Here is a 22,762-nt window from a genome sequence, read left to right as displayed (position 1 = left end):
CCTCTTATCTTTTTAACTTTGACACCATATCTTTGGGATATTATGTACCTTTCATTTCATGCCCAAAAAAATAATGCCTGGGAATTTTCGGCTCAGGATTAGAAAGAGATGGAGTATGGAATCACTAAACATGAATCACAGGAGAATTTTAGGAGCAATGAGCCTTTGAGCCCCCTTCAAATAGGAATGGCACTGACTCTCTCACAGGCTCTTTTCCCTTCAGTGGCTTGTTCCAGCCCAGGCCCTTATTTAAGAGAGCCTACTGAACCCTGTAACTATGAATATGCTAGAACTGGGGTGCTTTATTTCCTGAAGGCAATTTGAGAACTGAATGGACTTTGGAAGTTCCCAGTGTTTGACCATTACCCTGATGTGATGATCACACTGGGTGCATCATTGTCACATGATCTTATGTTTGTTGATGAAAATAAACACAGAGTGGTTTTCAAGAACTATTTTCAATGCCATGGTTTGTCATAAAACAATAAATATAAAAAGCTTTGGTGTGCCTGCCAACTTTTCACTCCATATCTGAGGATGGTGAGGCCCTGGCTGCACTCTATCTGCAAGTAAGGATAAAACTTGTTATTTGTACTATATTGGACTTTGCATCCCAAATCATCACATTGCTCATGATAAGGTACATGTGGAGTCACTGTTTTTTGTAATTACAAGAGCAAAACAGTGCCATTGTGAAAAGGGTTTCTCTAAATAGTATATGTAATATGAAACGACTAATGAATAAAACCAATATAGAAATGTAAACTTTTGTGAAAATAGTCTGTACCCTTTAAATTTTCTCATTCTAAAATTTACAGTGTCCATCACATCTAATAACTCAAACTATTGGAAAGATGTCTATACTTTTAAACCCTACACTTACAGCTGAACAAAGGGAGGTCTCTGTCCCCTTTATCTGTGGAAAAGCTTGAGTGAGCCAGAACTTGCTCTCCTGAGGAGGAAGATAACAGACAAATCCTCAGAGAAGAGAGACCATGGAACCCAGTATAAATAAAGAGCAGGATAGTCATGCTGTTTCCTTTCAATGGCTACTAAAGAACTGTGCTCCTGGGATCATCAATTCATATATTAATACTAATAAAATAAATTCCTTTGTTGCCAGGACTGTCAGAAACAGTTAAAAATATGACACAGCTGAACCAATGGTATCCTTTCAGACAATAAATAAAAAAGATAATATTCTATGTAGTTAAGAAGAAAGTACTTGGATTTTTTTTCCTTTTGCATGGCTAGATTCAGTTAGCCAATACCCTTGTTTGCCAGCTGAGGAACATTTTGGCTGGCAATCAATGGTTTTTAAAGAGCTGTGATTATCTGCTAGTTCATTAGAATGTAAATAATTCTTCCTGTTATGTTTTCATTTGTCTTCAATCTCTAAAGCATGCAGGAAAATGGAATTACATTTTGAAACTTTCAAACTTCAATCACATACAGCACTTAAGTAGCACCTCTAGGATATAACAGTTCAAAAGGCACTGCCTCCAAGATCCTAGCATGTAAGAGCTTCAGTTTCAAAGTCACAGTCCTGCCCTGGCCAGTGTGCTCAATCAATAAAAACATTTAAAATATAAAAATATAAGTGACAGTTCTCAGGATAGTCATTTTATTTCAAAAAGAAAAAGTAGGAAGTTATGTAGAAAGCTATAGAAAGAGAAAAGAACTGAACATGAATCGGGAGATCTAGTTCTCGTTCAGGTTTGCTGTAAATAGCCATTTGACTGTGGAACACCTCTTGGCTTTAGTTTATTCATACCTAATCAGAGCATGATAATGTAGGTTATTTCCGAATACCCCGTTAGTTCGATAAATCCCATGGTTCTCAACAAGAGGAAAATAGGAACAACATGGGCAGAAACCAGGAAGAAGTTGAGAAAACCCAACCAAAGCATTTTGGGTTACCATTCACCCACTGTAGTTAATCAAGAAAAACCATATGTGTCTAAAGGAATGAAAGTCAGAAGTATAAAGAGGAAAAAGGAAATAAAATGAAGAAGATGGACCCTAAGAATTCAATTTTCTTTCTTGAGCCTTTGCTCTAATTTGTCAAAAAACTAAGACTATCAGGAGAACCCCACCAGAGGAGGCACACATTTTTTCCAGGCCATTTTTAACTCTTACCTGGTTACCAAAGTGATCGTTTGTGAGATGGTAGGGTTGTCTACTACACTAGTTTCAATCTCCCAAAAGGGAGAAATCCCTGGAATACTCTCTGCTTTGTTAGTTGACGTTTTTGTTTACCTCCTTTAGCTTGCTATTTTATTATTCAAGGAGCTGAAAACTTAGAGCATTTATGTATAATCACTTTCATAATTCATATATTAAAAGGCAAATGTTATTGGACTACTGAGGAATACTATTGTTCTATTCCTCAATCATTAGCCAACTTTCTCCAGGACCTTTGTGTTTCACATGGTGGGCATGCAATAGATGTATAATTAAATTTAATGATCTATATAAAACAGTACCCTTAATCCCATCCTGGCTTTGATATGTGCAGCCATTTTTGAAAATCAACACATACAAAAATAAAGTACATTTTATGTATCACTTCAAAGAAAGCTTTTCTGTAATTTCTCCTTGCAGAAACCACTTTTCTCTGGAAAAGCATTGTGTTCAAGTACAATTTTCTTCATTTCATTCTCACCTTTTTCTGGTCTGTCCAGTATAGAAGGAGTACAAGCATCATAGTGGCCAGAGGTAGATTCACCAGGAAGCTAATGAAGCTTGCACAGAGCCCCTTTGAATGCACTGGGAAGACCAATTTTATGCTTATAATTTGTATTATTGAACCAGGAATTGTTATAAATGTACTGTATACATTTTAGGCCTCACAAAACCTGATCTATCCCTGATAGTATCCTAGATGTAATTAAGTGTTCTTTCCTGTTAAGGAGAGATGCTTATGTAGCCACTTGATAGAATGTCTGATAAGTACATTGTTAGCCCTAAACTAGAAGTATAAAATCATTAAGACCAAATTCAAAGATGATATGGTTCCTCTTATAATGGCAGGTTCCTCAGATGATGCTGTACAAGCTAATAGAACATATAAAGCTTCCCTTTACAAAATATACAAAAGAATGTAATATTTTACCAGAGGTGTAATATTAAATTAATGATTCAAGATAAATTCCACAGACGGCATTTCACCTGCAGTTTTAAGGGGTTAGCTTTCAGGATAAGGAGGTCCCATTGTGAAATGTGCAAGTTAATTGTTTGCAACCTAAGAATTGGTGATTTGGTGGCAAAGAAAGGCAGATCGTGTCTAATGATCACTTACAGTTTGACAGATCGATTATGAAGGCTGAAAGAATCTAAGCTGCAGACTTTAAAAATACAATGAAAACAGCATAATCAGATATGACTGGGGGAAAACAAAAAAAATCCACCTGGTATTCATTTGCATGTCAATACCTAGAATTTTCTGCCAGTTCATCACTTTTTTCAAAATGCTGAAGGGATTTAAAAAAAAAAAAAAAGGAATGGTTTGGCATAATGGTGGGGGCTGCTGATTCCTTTCTCTGTCCTTGAGTGTTTACTGCCAGGAAATCCTGACCAACATCGATTGCCAAGGGGTTAAAGTCACATTGTTGTTAAATTGGGAGAGAAAATTAGCAGGATTTTGTGCCCTATGCTCAATTATCACAGAGTTTCAAAAACAGGAACCTGGGGCTTTATATGAGGGGACAGGGGAAGTGAAGGGGAAGAGTCACAGGGTGATTTATCAGGGCATAGTTCCAGATAAATTGCTTACATGGAGGTAGAAGAATTTTAGGCACATATTCTGTGCCAAGAAACCAAACTGTTGAGCAGAAGCTCATCCAAAAGTGGAAATGGGTAGTTCTGGGTACAGTCCTTCCATGTGTAAAGAGATGATAATTTTATAGTCATGTAATTTGTACTCATGCATGTGCGGGTAGACTTTTCAGGTATCCATACCATGAGATTCTCATGGCGAAAGAAAGCTAATATTTCATCAACATAAACTTTAATAAGTTGCAAAACTCCTGGAGGACAGAAACCACATTTTCTTAGGTTCTATAAAAGCAAGATTTTCTCATGATTAGAATCTGACGTTCTGGGGAAACTCCGCACATTTTAACTGATGTAACTTACTCTCCTCTCCCACTAATAATATCAGTCCTGAAGTGGGAGGTGGGAGCACAAAATACCCCAAAACATAGTAAGCACTGTTGGCTCCTGATTTACTTGAAGAATTAGTTAGAGCCACCAGGCAAACTTACTCTTGGGTCCTCACATCTGTCCTCCTTTTTGGTTGCTAAACAATACAAGTGCATTTTTTTGTTTAAAAAAATAAAAAAGAATTTCTGGAATAACTCCAGTGAATGGTGCTGAAATAATAGGCAAGTTTGGAAATTTACTCAGCATCTAAGAGCCCTTAGTGTTAGTGTTATTTTCTTCAGTGTAGAACAGACTTAATAGTTTGGTGAAAATCATAGACTGGTGGAGATTAATAGTTAGAATCTCCAGACCAGTGGGTCTTGAAGCTGGCTTCAGCTGCCACTCACTGCACCCACTTCCTCTTGCCAGTCAGGAGAGAATTCTCAGCATATCTACTGAAAAGAAGCTTTATTTTTAGCACGTCAGTGTATATGCATGTGTGTATGCACAATTCACACGTATCCACTCACTGCGTGTGCACACGTGCGCGCACACACACACTGCTTCTGAGAAATGCAACTAGAATATCATCAAGAGAAGAGATGGCAACCTCTAATTTAATGCACTCCCCTCAACTGAGAAATTTGAGGCCTAACAAAGATAAATTACTTTCCTAAAGTCACATAGTTAACCACAGAACAAAAGTTAGATCCCGAGTACCCTCAACTCTTATTCCAGTGCTTCCTTGTATACACTAATTTGAAGAGGATTTGGGGTTTAAGTCCTTATATAGTTCAGTATCTGTACATAAAGTGCTGCCCCTTCTCAACCAGAGTAGCCTTGAGAGTTTCCATAATGACCACAAACCTTTGGTTAGTTCTATACAAGAAAATGAAAGAGAGAGATCATTTCATGACTAACCCAACCTGCTTTTTAAAACAGCCTATCGCAAACCTGTTTTATTGATTATTTGATACAGATATTTCAAAAAATATGTTCAGAACTCTTTTTATTTTGCCACTTTTTGCAACACTTACCCACAGGCCTTATACATCTGCTCTTACTGAAACAGATTGCTTCCAGAGCATTAAGAAAAGAAATAGACATTTTCTTGGCTCAATATTTCTAGTCTGCTTTCAGATTGATTGTTGTTGTTGTTGTTAAGGATATTTTACATGCATACTGAGATCTCAGTAGATTTAATCTAAAACTGCGAGATTACTTTATGTTCAAGTGGGTCTGTTCAACCCTGGGTTGCTGAAATGATTTTTTTAAAATATTTTTATTGATTTCAGAAAGGAAGGGAGAGGGCGAGAAAGACAGAAACATCAATGATGAGAGAGAATCATTGTTTGGCTGCCTCCTGCTCCGTCCGCCCCCATCCCCCCCACCTCACCCCCCCCCTCTCCCCGCCACACACACACACACACACACACACACACTGGGGATCGAGCCTGCAACCCGGACATATGCCCTGACTGGGAATCGAACTGACCTCCTGGCTTATAGGTCGACACTCAACCACTGAGCCACACGGACTGGGCTGCTGAAAGGATTTTTTATTGAAAGAAGGATAAAATACATATTCCATTGAAAGCCAAGATAAACAATGGATTTTATCATTTTTAAAATCAACAACAATCACTCCTCAAACAAAAGAAATGAGAACTATTAGCTAGTCATGTAAAGGTTTGTAGGATAAGTTGAAGGAACAGAAGAACAAAATAGATTAAATATCTTTGATCCTAGAAGACCGTTAGGAGGAATAATCAGGAGATAACAGTACTTTGTCATTATTAATGTTGTTGACTTTAAAGATTTCAGTTATTAAAGCAAATATGTATAAAGAAACTGGGATGCTGTTCACTGTGAATGAGAAGTCTCCAACTAAACCACTTTTTCTCTTTTTTTATTTGCAGCCATTTGTTATCTATGACATGAATTCCTTAATGATGGGAGAAGATAAAATTAAGTTCAAACACATCACCCCCTTGCAGGAGCAGAGCAAAGAGGTGGCCATCCGCATATTTCAGGGCTGTCAGTTCCGCTCAGTGGAAGCTGTGCAAGAGATCACAGAATATGCCAAAAGTATTCCTGGTTTTGTAAACCTTGACTTGAATGACCAAGTAACTCTCCTAAAATACGGCGTCCATGAGATCATTTACACAATGCTGGCTTCCTTGATGAATAAAGATGGGGTTCTCATATCGGAGGGCCAAGGATTCATGACAAGGGAGTTTCTAAAGAGCTTGCGAAAGCCCTTTGGTGACTTTATGGAGCCCAAGTTTGAGTTTGCTGTGAAGTTCAATGCACTGGAATTAGATGACAGTGATTTGGCAATATTTATAGCCGTCATTATTCTCAGTGGAGGTAAGATTCATCTTTGATCTTCCATAAAAGTGGGTGGGATGGTGATGGAATGGCTGAAATATTTTTTTTTTTTTACTTTTACTTTCCTAGTGCTAGTGAATGTTCCTTTTCTCTCTGTACTCACTGCACTTTTCATACAGAAAATGCCAATGGCATAATGCCATGAAAGTGTCACCACGCATGTAAAATACCAAGAAAGGATATCATAGATTTGCTGTTTGAAGGCTGAGGCTAACCCAGGCTCTTTTCTTTTAATCCTCATATAATATTTTCCTAATCAAATGCAAGCATGGAAGACAAATGCCCTCTTCTCCTTTTGCTTTCTCCTTATTTTCTTTTTTTCCTTGTCTTTTTCCTCTCCTTTCCAGAAGGCCAATCTAATATTTATTTCATTTAAGTAATGACATGTGTAACTGTGCTGGAGATGGTGCTCACTTGGCATAGAGAAAGCACCATTAAGTGTTTTGGGTCAAATTATGCTCCTGCCCCACCATCAGTAAGATATTTCTTTGAATTGCTTTTCCAATATCAGCATATATACTATCTACCGACCTCTACCTACTCTCTCATGTAGATTCCTTTGATTGCTTCCCTTAAAATACCTTTGTGAGGTGGTTGGCTGTGGTTAAGAATGCAGTCTGAACCAAAGAACACAGAGCAGAGAAATGAATTGAGTTATTTAGCAATTCATTGTATTTTTGGCCTTGCAAGTACATGATCTAACTAACCAACTCCAAAAGCCAAGTTTTATACTAAATGTTACTTTTATTGGCCTCTCACATGTTTCCAACTTGAATAGAAGAAAGTTTTACTGTCATCTTGCTCTATAAAAGTTGTTTTTAATGACGAGTTTTCATTACTGAAATGGAGTTCAGGTGAGCTTTTTATGTGTCCTTACAGAATATCCTCTGTGAAAACTGGCGTGGCATGGTGGAAGGGTTCTATAGATATAGATATAGACATAGATAGATATAGATATAGATATAGATATAGATATAGATATAGATATAGATTACGTATAGATAAGCTGTGTATAACTGTACAGGATATTATAAAGAGCATGATCCAGTCTACTGTCCTTTGTTGTCCAATTACTTGAGAGTAGAATGCTTCTGAAATCAGGTGTGTAGTGTATTAGTAATAATAATAATAGCAAATGCTTAAGTACTTACTGTGTTCTGAGCACTGCATTCACATTCATTTCGTTCTCACAACCCAATGAAGTAAGTTCCATTTTACAAACAAGGAAACTAAAAGGTTCAATCTTTTATCCAGGGTTACCCAACTAGTAAAAGATGGAGCCAGGATTATAAACACAGGCAGTCTGGCTCCAGAGTCTGTACTGATACTGCCCTGTATATGACTAGGGTATATATAGATAACAATATGGCATAGGTTAGTTCTGGAGCCTTAAGTCCAGTGTCAAGTTGTAACTCCTTTAAAAATGACTTTTTTGGTGTTACGTTTAATGTAACAAAAATATGCTATACAACATGTTTTAGTATCTTGACTACTTCTTAAACAAATTAACCCTTGATCCTCCTGGGACTATGATTAGTTCAGCAAACAAAAATGATATTCCAGATTACTTGAGGTTCACTAAGAGAAAAAGATTAAATTTTGAAAAAACAGATTAGAAAACAAGTTAATATTGTTTAACTAGCTAGTACTTGAAGGCACATTTTATTTTTAATGAAAAAGAGAAATGAAATGATTAGCATTTGATATATTTCTAAGGTTTTTCCTAAGCACACTATATAAACCATGTTCGTATTTCTTTCTCTGCTTAATCATTTCCCCATTACATATTCTTTGTCAATATTTTTATTAACTTTTAAAAATAAAAGAAATACTTGGTCATTATATAATCCAAAGAGTACAGAAAGGTGGAAGTGAAAAGTAAAAGTCTCTTTTCTCAGAATAAATCTAGATTAGCAAAGTCCTATTTCTCCTACTAACAAGTTTCTGTGCAAGTGCACTTTTAATAGCTATAAAATATTTCATTTTATAAAAGACTATTGCATACTAAATTATCTCTATATATGCTTAGGTTTCTTATAATTTATTATAAAAATCTATAGAAAAGAACATAGAAAATTTTTTAAAATATGTTCCAAATTTTGCTGTAGCGAACATTCTTGTGTGTAAATTTCTGTTCAATTTTCAGATTATTTTCTGATTCCAAATGGCCAAAATGGAATTGCTGGGTAGATGGCTATGAACATTTTTAAGTCGTTGTTGCATCATTGCCAGGTTGTTTTCCGTAAAGTTGGTACCTGTTTATATTCCCACCATAGATGCTAAGGGAGGCATTTAGAAAAAACCATTCAAAGATACTTAGTTCCTAACCAGGAAATATCTAGATAAGAAATAATCATGATAATTATGGACTTTTTTGAACCTGAGTGATATTGTTATATGGGTACATGAGAAAACAGTGTGGTTTCATCTAGAAAAATGTCATTACTTCCCATATTTCACAAGCTAGAGTATTTTAAAAATCAGTGACTTGTTAGGCCCTTAAATATTTCATTAATTAGCAAAAAAAAAAAAAAAAAAACAGCTCTGTGAATAGCTTGGTTCAATGTAATAGCTATTTCAGGCAGCCTGAGGCCAGGAATCAAACCTGCAACCCAGGTGCTCTAACCACTGAGCAAAACTGGACAGGGCTCTCAATTAGTTTTAATTTTCTTTCTATCGGATTTTCCAGAAAAGGAAAATATTCATGTAAGCAAGAGGTTTTGATTCAGTCAACATATTTCTGATCCTACCTGATCTTAACGAGCAATTATTTTCTCCTCTGCAGTTCATTCTGATGTCTATAAATAGCTTTAGTGATTTCAGGAAAAAAGTGCTTTTGACAGGCATCCATTGACCTCATTCTGAGCTAGGTTTAGAATCACAGAAGAGCTTCATTCTAGTGAAGGCACTATGACCCTAGACTGAAGGAAGAATGGGGAGATGGGCATGATGTAAGAGTGGGGTGGTAAGGACTTGGGGGAATTAAAGGGGGGGCCCAGAGGACCTAAAGGGGATTTTTTGGATGAAAGTACCTTATTTGACCCAACAAGTATTTGCTGAGGAAACTAGAGTTGCTATAGTAAGATCACTGTCACTCAACTTCAACCCTAGAAACTGCTGATACCATTAGATGTGGTACTTAGATTGGCCTGGTGCTTAGCATCTCTACTATTTACTCAGCTTTCAAACCAAGATTGTGAGGAAGGTGACCCAGTTCTCAAGTTTTTCTCCTTTCTCTCTTTCTCCTCTGAGCCTTAGGCAAGAATGAGACTAAAAACATCAGCACTCTAGAAACAAAGGAAAGCACTGTGTACATTTTAAGAGTATTTCATATGCATTCTCATTTCATAGACAGAAAAGTGAGGGTCATAGACTTATGCAATTTGCCTAAGATCTAACAACTAGTGAGCAGTGGAACTAGGAGTGAAACCCAGGTGTTCTAACTATCACCTCCAAATGCCCTGTCTGCCCCAAGCCCTGCCCCCTGCTACCTGGCTAGTGGATTGTGGTCAGCTCCCTCACGTTTGTGGTGGGGTCACAACCTGTGCTCCCTTCATGACGCTCGCTAAGGTGTAGATGTAACCATAATCCATACCTTATTCCTCGGTATTTGTGATGAGTAATAGTTTCCCCGTTCCCTCTAGTCTCTCTGATAGACTGGATAGGTGGCGTCAAGAGTAATAAAACTGCCTCCAGCAAGGGCATGTTTGCAACTGGCGCCACAGCATCATGCCAGCCACACATGCAAACTCCCAAAACCTACCCAGCAACCACAGCCAAGTGGAAAGCTCAGTAAAGCTGACAAGCCCCAGGATACTCCATTGGACACTTTGCCCCTTTGAGCGTTTGCTGTTTGGGGAAGAAAAAGCATAGAAGGGTTCCAGCTGGAACTCTACAACAGGAAAAAGCTCTTTTTGCTAATTCAAAACAGTTTGGAATCTATTACCGTTCTTCCCAAACTTCCAAGATATGGGGGAGGAAATTCACTGGATTTTACAACATATTTTTCTAGGCAGATTGCCATCGCCATCCTAATGACAGAGAAGCTATAAATATTGATACAATGGCCACAGATGGCAAGTCATCCAGCCTCCTCTTTTACTCTCTTGAGACTGGCTTGGCTATCCAAACCACCTATATAGCAGCTTCTTCCTTTTCCAGCAGTCCCAGCCATGTTCTTTCTCTGTGAAGCAATTTTTGGACAGCTGTGCTCTTGGAGTGATCATGTGCATTTCTGCTGCTGAGTGGGCAGGGAGAATAGGGCATAAGAAGGGAGAATTGTTCTCATAGTTACACATTTGCAGATCAAAGAAAAATAATATCCTCTGAAATAGTAGATAACTGCTTGTCCCATAGGTCAATAACCTGAGATCTCTGTTTCTCACCCTTGATCATGACTATAGAGTATATATATGCTTAGGTATAGATTTAGATATAGATATAGACTTTTAAATTTGTTGGAATTAGACTAGAATCAAAGCACAGCACCTGACCCAGAATAAGTATTTAATAAATGCTTGTTTAGTGAATAATAATCAAATATTAACAATAATAATAACTACCATTTATCTATTATTTTGCTGTGTGCCAGACTATATGCTAAGCACTTTACATACATACATTCATAATCATTGTTTAACCTTTCCTGCAGCTCTACAAAGTCTATTATCCCCATTTAACAAATGGAGAAAGTAGAAATTTAGAGAGATTAAGCAACTTGCCCAAGTCACAGAGCTACTAATAGGTGAGGCCAAGGTTCAGACCCGGGTCTCCCTTAACTTAAAACTGATGCCTTTAACTACTACTGCCTTTTGTGTAGTGAGATGGGGGAGCATCCCAGTTAATTACCTTGGTCCTGGAGTTCTTTGGCAGTTATCCAGAACTACCTATTTCCATATTGCCTGCAAATATTTTAATCAAGAATTCCCAAGTTAGAGTCCAGATATTACTTACTAATAGTCAAAGCCCTTCTTGAAACACCATTTTAACTTTTCTAACAAAATTACACCCTGGGTTTGAAAATTGCTCTGGGAAGGAATGGGGCCCAGTGATAACCCTGAAGACTGGTGCTGTATTCTTTCACTTGTTCAGGTAGCATGGCCCCTGGAAATAATAGCACTGTTTGCAGAGCTCCCCACAAAAATTGATAAGCTATAATTAACTGAGTAAACACATTCATACCTAATCAGATGCCACCTTACACCAGGTTCTAATAGAGATAAGTGGTTGCAGAAAAATTGACGAGAGAAATTTAAAATTGTTAAAATACCATCCACTCATTTAATTTCTTCCTGCCCATTGGAAACAAACAATCAAAATGACACTCATTCAGTTGTATCGGCAGAATACCTCATTCCAGCTCACAGAACACTAACGTTCCACAGGCACAGAGTTTGAGGAGCTCTCTTCCCCATCCCTGGTTGTCTTTCAAATCTTAAGGATACTTCCGGCTGATGTGTCATCTTTCCATTTTACTACAGAACTATTTATACTAGTTAGAATGTACGTATAGCCCTCCTCTGGAACAGAGTGTACATGCTTGAGTGGGCCTACACTTTTCTTGAGGAAATCCTAGCGTAGGGAGCCTGATTCTGCATGGTCTTCTTTGTCTGTTTCTATCATCCTTACTAGTTAACTGGGCAGAGACAAAGCCCAAAATAGGAGAAGAAAGTTGGCCTGCTATTGTTCATGGTATTAGGTATTAAAAATACGACGAACAATAGTAGGCCAACTTTCTTCTCACCTATACCAGTTAAATATTCAACTACCTTATCTATACAGTTTTGGGGGTTTTTTGGGGGGTGGGGGGACAAGAGTCAGGCTAGTGCCTAATTGGTGAAAGTTATTTTTCTGATTTCTTGTGATATCAACAATAAACAAGGACATCTGATTTCTCATGTTACTAAGCCTTAAGCAGGACAGTCAAAGAGTGTTACTACATGATTCAAATCCCCCACCAAAGGCCTATGATTATGTCAGAGAGTAATAGCATTCATTTATTAATTGAAAATGGTTTGGGGCATCTACACTCTGTCTGCATAGTTTATGCCAATCTTCTCCTCTACCCTTCTACTCCTCCCACCAGGGAGCAAACACTTTCAGGGAGCTTCCACAACCAGGGGGCAAACATTTTCAGGTGGCCAGTATGGCTTTGAATAATGACTCAGTTTGAGTTATCTAGAAAGGTCCCAGTAGTTCACTCTTTTCATAACCTCATAGACTTGGTTTAGACAAGAGTGAAGGGTATTTGTAAGTTCTCTACTGGCACTCAAATTCTAAAACCCAGAGAGCTGAGGGTGGAGAGTAGGGAAAAGATGGAACATATTAGAATCATCTGCGAAACTTAAAAATACACACACACACACACACATACACACACACACACACACACACACACACACACACGGGCTTTTGTTATTTGTAGAATATAGAAAAATCTTTATCTGTGACTGCTTCAGAAATAAAATGTCCTCCTCACCCCGGGCCTGGTAGGCTGGGATCATTTTAGTGAGTGAGCAATTTTGACCCCAGAGACAGACATGGGATTGAAAGCCAAACTGCTGAGTCATTCCTGTCACCACACCGGCAGCCTTGGAAAAGGTTCAGTCAGTCAGTCAGTGGGCCGCTTTTTGGAGTACTTTATCATTTTGGGTTCTCACAATGTGTGTTTAAACTCTGGGTGACCCCAGGCAGCCTTCCAGACTGGCACAATTCACCAAGACATTCAGACAGATCATCGGCAAGTGAGGAAGAATGAAACTGAGGACTGATTAGAGTCACGCATAACAGGAGAGCCAATACAGGTAGCAAAGGAGCCATGCACTGCTAGGGAAAGCACCTTCCAAGGGTCTTGCCAGCTTCACAAATGAGTAAACCGGAAGAGAGGCAGGGTGGTGCATTGGAAAGCTTTGGAATCACATGGACAGCCCTGAGTTCAAAACCCCCATTCCACTACTAACTAGATGTGTGATTTCAGGCAATTATTTACCTCCCTAAACCTTAATTTCCTTATCCATGCCCAAAGTAAATGAAACATTATGTGAGTCTTTGGCACAGTGCCTGGGACATGTTAAGCACACAATAAATGTTAAATTTCCCTTTTCCCTTGTATGATATAACTAGAAGTAGCTCCACTCAATTTTGCCAGTTAAATTGCTTATTTTCACCAATAGTCATTCCTAAAATCCTTATTACAATATAATACCCCTAGGGAGATATCAACTAATCCCTTTATCAGCTATCTCTTTAAGGGGATTAGTTGTGGATTGGAGAACAAAACCCCGAGGGAAAGAGATACTGGAGGAAGGGGGAGGGGCCTGAAAAGTTGAGAGGCAAACTCTAACCCCCGGGGCCCTGAAGGAGATAAGGGAATATGAGTGAGGTGGGTTTCCACACTCCTAGTATTCTGATTACATTTGGAGGGACATTATGTGTTGAGAGGTCATATTTAGAAATTATCGATCACACCTATGTTTTGAGGGTCTTCTCAAGGACCATGGAAAAGAAGATATGGGGCATGCAGAGAACTAATACGTGGCCCCGTTTTTATTTTTGGTTTGCTGTTGGCTACCTTTGGTTTGCTGTTGGCATTTCTAAAGGTTGAGGAAGCAAGGAAGAATAGTTGTACTGGGAGCATAAGTGTGTCAGACTCAAGGAGAAAGAAGGAATCACTCTCCATTATCTTTCTGCTCCAGCCTTTCCTCTGCCTCGCACCCACCTCTCATTTTTGGTCCTGATCAGAGCCAATGTTCGACATAAAAGGAGCAGAAATATATCTACCTTCCTCTGCTTGGGGGAAGAAAGCACTGCTCTTTTGGTCCTGACTCAGAGAAAGGGAGCAAACCAGGTGGCTAAGCTTGAATTGATTGACCTCCAATGACTAGAAGAACTAGAGATCCCTAACCCGAGGGCGAAGGAGATAGAAAAGATAGGGATGTCCCAAGGGCAGGATTGAAATCTCAAATCCCATTTTCATTCTGAAAGACTTAGAAATAAAACACAGCCCAAGCTTAATTCACTAGAGGTACCCTGGAGCAAAGAAACGAGCTTTGAGCATAGCATAAAGGAAAATGTTACCCACCTGGTTGCTAGGTATCTTTGTGTTCTGTGTTGTAGTTTGAAAGGCTTTTTGGAGGTGGTAGTTGAGCATTTGAGACGAGGGGAATTGGTGTGGAATTGCTTCTTAGCGTGCAGGTAAAAGAAAATATTGTCTGGGCTTGGTTTCATGGTGGATGTTACCCCCATCCTCCATCCTAAACCAAATCATATGTGTCCTTGTTGTGAAGAGCGATTATCATTTGAACATAGACAGAGAAAGCATTTATTAAATTATTCTTTAAACAGGGAAATGTTAGAATGTTAACCCACTTCAGAGTGAAGGACTCTACCAGCAGCATGTGCGTTGTAGGCAGAAAATATGCTCGTTACAGATGATCTTTACCTATTTGGTAAAGCATTTACAAGATCTCTATGTTGTTCCCTTTCCCTCATAGTAGCAGTCAACTACCTTTCTCCTAAAATCTCCATTGCTCAGGCTTCTGATTAATTTAGGCCAGCCCTGCCAGGAATCCTAATTCTAGATCCCCAGCAAGCTGCAGTCCAAGGAATGGAAAAGGAAAAACATCTGGGGGTGTTGAAGAGAATAGCTAAGGAAAATGGTGCAATTAATAAACAAATAAAGAGGACCCAGGAAAATCAGAGAAATGAGAGAAGCAAGGTAAGAAGGGAAAAGAGGCAAGTTATAGTATACTATTACAAATAGACATAGCTAACTGACTATGTGTCAGACACTGCTTCCTCTAAGCACTTGCCTTCTATTAACTCATTTAATCATCTCAACAACTCTTAGTTATATGGGGTTATTGTTATATCCCCATTTTTAAATGAGGAAACTGAGGTACAGTGAGGTTAAGGAACTTGCCCAAGATTACCTAGCCAGTAAGTTGTAAGGTTGGGATTCCAACTGCTTCTCACTAAACCAGTAGTGCTTGCTCTTGGCTGCACATTAGTATCCCCTGGGGGCTTTTAGAAATATTGAAGGTCATACCCTAGGCCAAGTAAGTCAGAATCTCTAAAGATGGGACCCACATATTAATTAGTTGATGTGTTTTTAATCTCCCCAGATGATTTCAATGTGTAGCCAAAGTTGAGAATCACTATACTCTATCAATCTCCAGCTCAAATTTAAATATGAAAAGAACACATGTAAAACTTTCTTACATTATTTGCCCAAACCCCCAAACATGTGTCTGCATCAAGAATTATTTTCTTGCACTCCTGAATTTATGTTCTCACCAATAAACCTCAAAAAATTTTTATTTCCCCAAAGTATATATGCCACCCCACCTCTGCTTACACTACTGGATGATCCCTATGGAAATTACCTTTTTTAAACAAACACAGGATAGTAATATCTTATAAAGTTCCTTTACCTAACTCATTCTCACCATGACCTTAGTAAAAAAAAAAAAAATCCATTCCATTGTTGTCTTAAAAATTAAACCAAAGAAAATTAAGTGGAGGAAAGACAGAACTCAAATCAAGTCTCTGTCTCCAAATCCAGTGCTCTTTTTAACGGATCTGTGACTTAGGAAGCAATGGAATAGAGGAAACTAAAGAGGAAGTGTACAAGAAAGTGAGATACCAGCTACCAAGCTCCCTAAGTAGCCCTCCCTCCCCTTCAGTTTCCACCCAATCCTGTCTGTGGATCAGTTTACAGCTGCCCAGCTATCAGACCTCTTTTCTCTAAATGCTCCGGATACAGTCCTTTCCAGATTGCTAGTGTCTATCAGAAAGCCAGTAGGGAGAGATTGGGAGTGCCATGACAACAGCTCCTAGAACAGAGACAAAACCTTTCACTTCGGTTTTTTCACATCTCCTTCGGGAGACTCCACTGTGGCCATCTGGTTCCCTAACTCAGACACCTCCTGAGAAAATCTGTGCTAGGGAAATGCCTGGTCCAGGTGGGCAGATCCCAGGAGGGTCAAGAGAATTTGAATCTGATTCAGATAAGCTCTCCACTTAACAGAACCAGATCTAGATAAGATAGGAGCTTTGTAGATTTGCCCATAATCAACAGTGTGTTCTCTAATCAATTCCAGCACCGTGTGAATGGAGACCGGAAAGGTTTCTTTCCCAATTCTTTGCAGCCTGGAGAGTACGGAACTAGTAATTGACTCCAGCTTCCTTGAGTGTTATGTCCTGGAGTGAGTCAATACACACATTCCCAAAAGGGTCTTCTAGGCAGCCTAGCCCGGTAAAAGGGGTCCCTTGACCCTGATCGTGTTCTAGAACTCAATTCTAACCCTCAGCAAGGTGCAGGGAGAGAATCTCAGGCCTTCTAAGAACGATCTTAGCAGACTCTGGGCCGGTGGGAAGTGGAGAGGAAAGGGAAGGACCCAGGACTGCTCCAGGTGTTTAGATTTCTATGGCACATTTGTGATACCTCCCTTAGCTTAGTAAGGGTTTGAGTGTGAGTAGAAGGAACGTAGAGAGAGAAAGATAGGAGAGGGGACCAGGGACAGCCTAGTAGCTGATTAGAGTCAGGGGTGGGGAGCAACCCCAACAAATCCCTTTTGCCCTTGACCCTAGGGATTGATTAAGACCAAAGGAAGCTTTTTTTTTTTTTTTTTTTTGCTTTTTAAATAAGCCAAGTATTCTAAGTTTAATGTATAAGCTTGTTAATACCCTTTTCTAATTAGATTTTGAGAGTACTTCCCCAGTTTAATTATGTGAACTATATAAAGGGAATTACAAATAAGAATAAAGCTTAGAACTTTTGAATTAGGCTTTTAGAGATCATCTATTTAGTCTAATCCTTTTCATTTACAGAGAAGAAGCCCAGTGAGCTTAGTTTGCCCAAGTTCACAGAGCTGGTTAGTGAAAGATCTAGAAGTAGAATATACTACTTTTTGCACTCAACTGCACTCCATTTTGCCTTGACTGAGGCTCAGTAGGACAGTGAGACAGATCTGTAAATGATCTAACTTGTCACTGGAGAAAATATAAATCAGTGGCCACAAAATTTCAGCCCTCCAGCCAAATTTCATCTATCACATCATAAAAAATAACTTGCCAAAGAGGGGTTTGAAAATTCAAACCAGATCCTTCTTCACTCCTAGAGGGGCCTGTTCCATTATATTGCACTAAAGCCAAGTTTTTCCAGCAAACGTGATCAGCTGCATTTTAGGGTTTGGGTGTTTGAACTGTCATGATAAACGAAACCTACTAGATTAATATAATCTCTTCAGCAGAAGTTGCTGCTCAAGAGGAAGGAGAAAATGTTTTTAAGAAGCCAGTACCCCTGTGTGCAGTCCCAGCCCGTGGAGGAGCCACATTTAACACCTGTCTTGACACAAAATACTGCCACTTCCCATGCACATACATTTACGCTGCCACGGGCCTTTGAAATCTGGAACATTTGTTCAGGGGGAGGATCAGCAGTCATTAAACCAAAGGCACCAATCCAGAATCTGGTTCTCCTTGAAGTGTCAGAGAGGTGTTTATTATTGCACAGCAGCTGTGAGAAAGGCACCACGCCTCCAGGGGCATGATTCTCTAGGCCAGGACTAAATTATTTTGTTTAATTCTCTGAATTAAATTTTCGGATGCTTCCAAAATTAAATGCTGAAATGTAAAGAAAAACACATACTTAGTCCAGTCAATGGCACATGTTAGAGAAGTCGGGGGGGCCAAAGAATCAAACCAAAGGTAACTTTCCTTCTGTAATTAAAAAAAAGAAGAAAATTTCAGAGAATGTTTACAGTTCCAAAAATCCTACCCTGAAACCATTCTAACATTGCTCTCCTGTGCCTCACCTCAGTGGATAAAGGTTACTGCCGTTTATTCAATACAGGAAAACACTGTTTCCTGGTGGTTTCTTCATTGTGTAGCGATCCTGCCTTTAGGCTTATTCACCAAACAGAAGAATTGTACTTTTCAATTCAGAACTCAGCCCGAAAACCTAATTCATTAACTCAACCAGCTGAATGTTTCCTATGTTTCCACTTGATCAGAGATGATCAGGACATAGTCTCTGCCTTCTGATATCTCATGGTCTAGTAGGGAAGATAAACAAGAAAATCAATACTTATAATACAAGGTCATAAAAGTTGAATACTGCATAGCATTTGGAATTCAAATGTCAGCTCTGCCATTTACTAGCATGTGGCAGATCTTGGGCAAGATTTAACTCCTTTCTCTAAAGCTTTGTTTTCCCCTCCATAAAACATTGACCTTATGGGGTTATTATGAAGATTAAATGATATATTGTGTATAAAGCCCTTAGCACAATCTTTGGGAAATGATAACCACTCAACAAATGTAATCTACTAATATAATAAACATTGAAGTGTATATAGGGTGCTACAAGGTCCAGAGAAAAGGGATCGGAAGAACAGGGGAGAGGAAGGGATATTGCTAAGGAAGGCTACCAGGACATAATGACACAGGCTGTATTTTGAAGAATAGGTTGAAGTCGATGAGATGGGTGAAGAGAAGGGAAGACTGTTGTTGCAGACAGGAGGAGCAGAATCTGCCTGAGCAGAGAGTCATGATAGAACATAGGAAGTTTGAGGGACTTGGTATGAAAATAGCTTAATATGGTTGGAGCAAAGGGATAATTTCAGAAACTGAGGCTAGAGGATGAAAGATATTAAAAGGTAAGTAAAAATTCTTATACAGTGCTTTAATTTACAGTGAAGGGGAAAAGAGTTAAATTAGAAAAAGAGGGTGAATAGCCTTCAAGAACTAATATTTGGAATCAGTGCAAGGTATCAAGTAAGTGTCCTGAATGTTGTACATAAACTCTGCACCCTCTGGTAAACTTTAATGGGGAAACCTTATATTCTAACCATAATGCAACAAACATAGAAAATAAAATCTAGAAATTAAAAAACAAACACTCAAACTTTCCACTTGAAAATTTAAAATCATGCTTTTATTTATTTATTTATTTATTTATTTATTTATTTATTTTCAATCCTCACCCGAGGATATTTTTTCATTGATTTTTAGAGAGAGTGTAAGAAAGAGAGAAAGACAGAGAGAAATATCAGTGTGAGAGAAACACATTGATTGGTTGCCTCCTACACGAGTCCCGACCAGGGGCCGGGGATGGAGCCTGCAACCGAGGGACATGCCCTTGACTGGAATTGAACCCCCAACCCTTCAGTCCACAGGCCAACATTCTATCCATTGACTAGGGCTAAATCATGCTTTTATATAACTCTTAGGTTAAAAATGAAATGGGAATAGTAAAACAGACTATTTGGAAAAGAACTATGAAAAGACTACTGAACAAAGCCTATGGAGTGAGAGCAAAGTAAAACTCAGAGGAAATTTTGGAGCTTTAAATGCATCTGCCAAAAAACAAGAAATACTAAAACTAAGTGAATTAGTCATTTAATTCAAGAAACTAGACTGCTACATTCAGAAGTGAGCATGTGCTGCCTGTGCCCTGGTCATTGATAGCAAAGGGAGAAAATCGCTGAAAGGCATTTTCCCCATGTTTGAAGGGCCCAGCTCTCCCTTCCAAACCCCGAAGCTTTCACACACTAGCTGAGAGACAGAGAGAGAGAGAGAGAGAGAGAGAGAGAGAGAGAGAGAATGAGAATAAAGCTAAAGAAAGTTAAAAGCATGAACTAGTTAAGTTGAAAACAAAATACCATTTCAAAAAGCAGAGTTGATTAATAAAACCAAAAGCTGGGTTTTTTCAAAAGGAAAAAAGGATAAGCTTTTGGCTAACCAGATTTTTAAACAAGAGAATACACAAATAAAAAGCATTCCGTTAATAAAAATAATAAGAGATTTTAGATTTTAAGAGAATATCATGTACAACTTTATTCTACTCTAAATTACTAAAATGTCACTTATAAGTGGGACAAAGCCTAAGAAGACTAAAAATCTATAGAAGAAAAATTGAAGGTAGTCAAAGATTTACCACCAGGCTCAGACAGTTCTGCCAATGAATTCTAAGAAACCATCAAGGAACAGATCATTACTGCATAGAAACAGGAAAAAAAAAACAAAAACTTATCTACTCAGTCTATAAGACCAGTTAACATTTATTACCAAAAATAGGCAAAGGATGGCACACACAAAAAAAAAGACTCTGGACTAATCTCACTTACAAATTTTTAAACCCTAAATATATTATTAGTAAATGAATATAAAGATATAAGGAAATCTATTGATATAATTCATGATACTTAATTAAGATAAAACCATATGGTAATTTCTTTAGAATGAAAAATTTAAAAACATTTGATGAATGCAACAACATTCCCAATTACAACAAATATAAAACTTTAAAACTCTTGGAAAGCCAGGACTAAAACATATCCAATATAATCTCTATAGTAAATATCATACTTGTGGTAAACCATTAGAAACATTTTCTTCAAGGTTAAGAATGAAACAAGAATGCTTCCTACCACTACTAATATTTAAAAGCATATTAGAGGTATTAGCCAATGCACTATGGCAAGAAAAAGAAATAAGAAATGTAAACACTGGAAAAGAAGAAAGAAATAAAACCGTCATTATTTACAGAGGTAATAGTCTAACCAAAGTAGGAAAAAAAATAAAATCCAGGATAAAAACTATTTGAATTGACAAGAGTTCAGGAAATTGAAGTATATTCTATATACTAAAATTAATACTTTTTCTATATATCAGCAGGAGTATATTAGAAAATAAAACAAAAAGAAGTATAGACTATTATAAAGTAAGGAGTAAAAGTAAAGAAGCATTTAAGGATACATCTAAGAAGATCTGCATGAAGAAAAACATAAAAAATGTAAAAGTAATTTAAGCTCATCATTTAAAGATTCAAAGAAGGAAAAATTTTTTTAAAATTTCAAAGAAGGGAAGTATAAAGAAGAACGTGAAACTTACCTGCAACCACCTAGAAGAAACCTATGTTAAAATTTCGGGGTGGGAGTGGGGGCTGTCTATCTTTACAAACTGTAAAAACTATGTCTTGTCTCTGAAAATATATATGGGATATTAAGCAAAAGAAAAGTCAAAGCGTATTTTAGAAGCATATTTAAAGCTGTGGTGAGAAAGTAAATACAGGTTATAAAACATAGACTCATCAAGAAGAAGCAGAAGTCATAAATGAGATTTCTGAGTGAGTAGAAGCATACTGGCAGAAGAGTCCTCAGTCTGAGGAGGAGATTGCCTTTTTACCATGTTATGTCAACTGATTACACAGATTAAGTCCTGGCCAGGAAAAGAATGCCCCTGGAAAGGGCTCTGATTCATTCCATCCTCCTGTATGCAGTTCTTGCTTGCTATTACTTACTCTCTCTTCCAACCTTATTTTAAAACCAAAGCAAATCAAACCAAGAAAAAGATGGGTGAGTAGTTTGGCTGAATATGCTTCAGATGTGGGGGCCAGAGAATTTTGTAACTGAACCTCCTGTTCTTCTGCTCCCCCAGACCGCCCGGGTTTGCTGAATGTGAAGCCCATTGAGGACATACAAGACAACTTGCTGCAAGCCTTGGAGCTCCAGCTCAAGATGAACCACCCCGAGTCCTCTCAGCTCTTTGCCAAGCTGCTCCAGAAAATGACAGACCTCAGACAAATTGTAACAGAACATGTGCAGCTATTGCAAGTAATAAAGAAAACAGAGACAGACATGAGTCTTCACCCACTCCTACAGGAAATATACAAGGACTTGTATTAGCAGAGAAGTCCTAATTCACTGACAACGTTTTCCTTCTTCCAATTGCACTATTGAGAGAAGATCTGACACCTAAAAAATTTACTGTGAAAAAGCATTTTAAAAAGAAAGGGTTTAGAATAATAGATCTATTTTATGCATATTGTTTATAAAGATACATTTACAATTTACTTTTAATATTAAAAATGACCACATTATGAAATTGGTGGGTGTATTTGAAGACTAAGTCTGATGTGTTCTCCAATCCAGGCTTCTTCCTTTTATTTTCTTCTCAATTTTCTCACTCTTTCCTCCCTCCCTTTCTCTATGTCTATATCCCTCCTCCTATGCCTGCCTGCCTTCTTTCCTTTATTTTTCTTCCTTCTTTCTTACACATTTTTTGAAATGTGAATAGAACTTCTGATCAGCTTTCACTCTTGGTAAATTAATTATTTACTCAACTTACAACTTTTCTGAACCCTCCATCTGTTTTAACAACCACAACTAAGAAGGGAAAGGGAACTCCAGGACCAGAAACTGCTCGGGGCATGTGTTTCTTAGCC

At 38.1% G+C, this 22,762-nt stretch overlaps 1 protein-coding gene and 1 non-coding gene across 3 annotated transcripts in view; both read left to right on the top strand.

Annotated features, from left to right (window-relative positions):
* The window catches only part of PPARG (peroxisome proliferator activated receptor gamma), a 134,596-nt gene extending 112,169 nt beyond the window's left edge, over positions 1-22,427 (top strand). For both annotated transcript variants that reach the window (XM_054729725.1, XM_054729724.1), the window contains exons 7-8: positions 6,063-6,513; positions 21,976-22,427. In XM_054729725.1, the coding sequence (XP_054585700.1) occupies positions 6,063-6,513; positions 21,976-22,223 (699 nt within the window). In that variant the 3' untranslated portion in view covers positions 22,224-22,427. The remainder of the gene's footprint in view (positions 1-6,062; positions 6,514-21,975) is intronic.
* Positions 19,955-20,087, top strand: LOC114228639 (small nucleolar RNA SNORA71). The gene has a single exon (XR_003614769.1). It is a non-coding gene; the product is annotated as a small nucleolar RNA SNORA71 (small nucleolar RNA).
* Positions 22,428-22,762: the final 335 nt, after the last annotated feature.

The sequence above is a fragment of the Eptesicus fuscus genome, chromosome 18 (genome assembly GCF_027574615.1).
Source record: "Eptesicus fuscus isolate TK198812 chromosome 18, DD_ASM_mEF_20220401, whole genome shotgun sequence".
NCBI lineage: Eukaryota > Metazoa > Chordata > Mammalia > Chiroptera > Vespertilionidae > Eptesicus > Eptesicus fuscus.
Note: the sequence above shows the minus strand (reverse complement) of the source record. Positions and strands in the feature narration are given on the sequence as shown.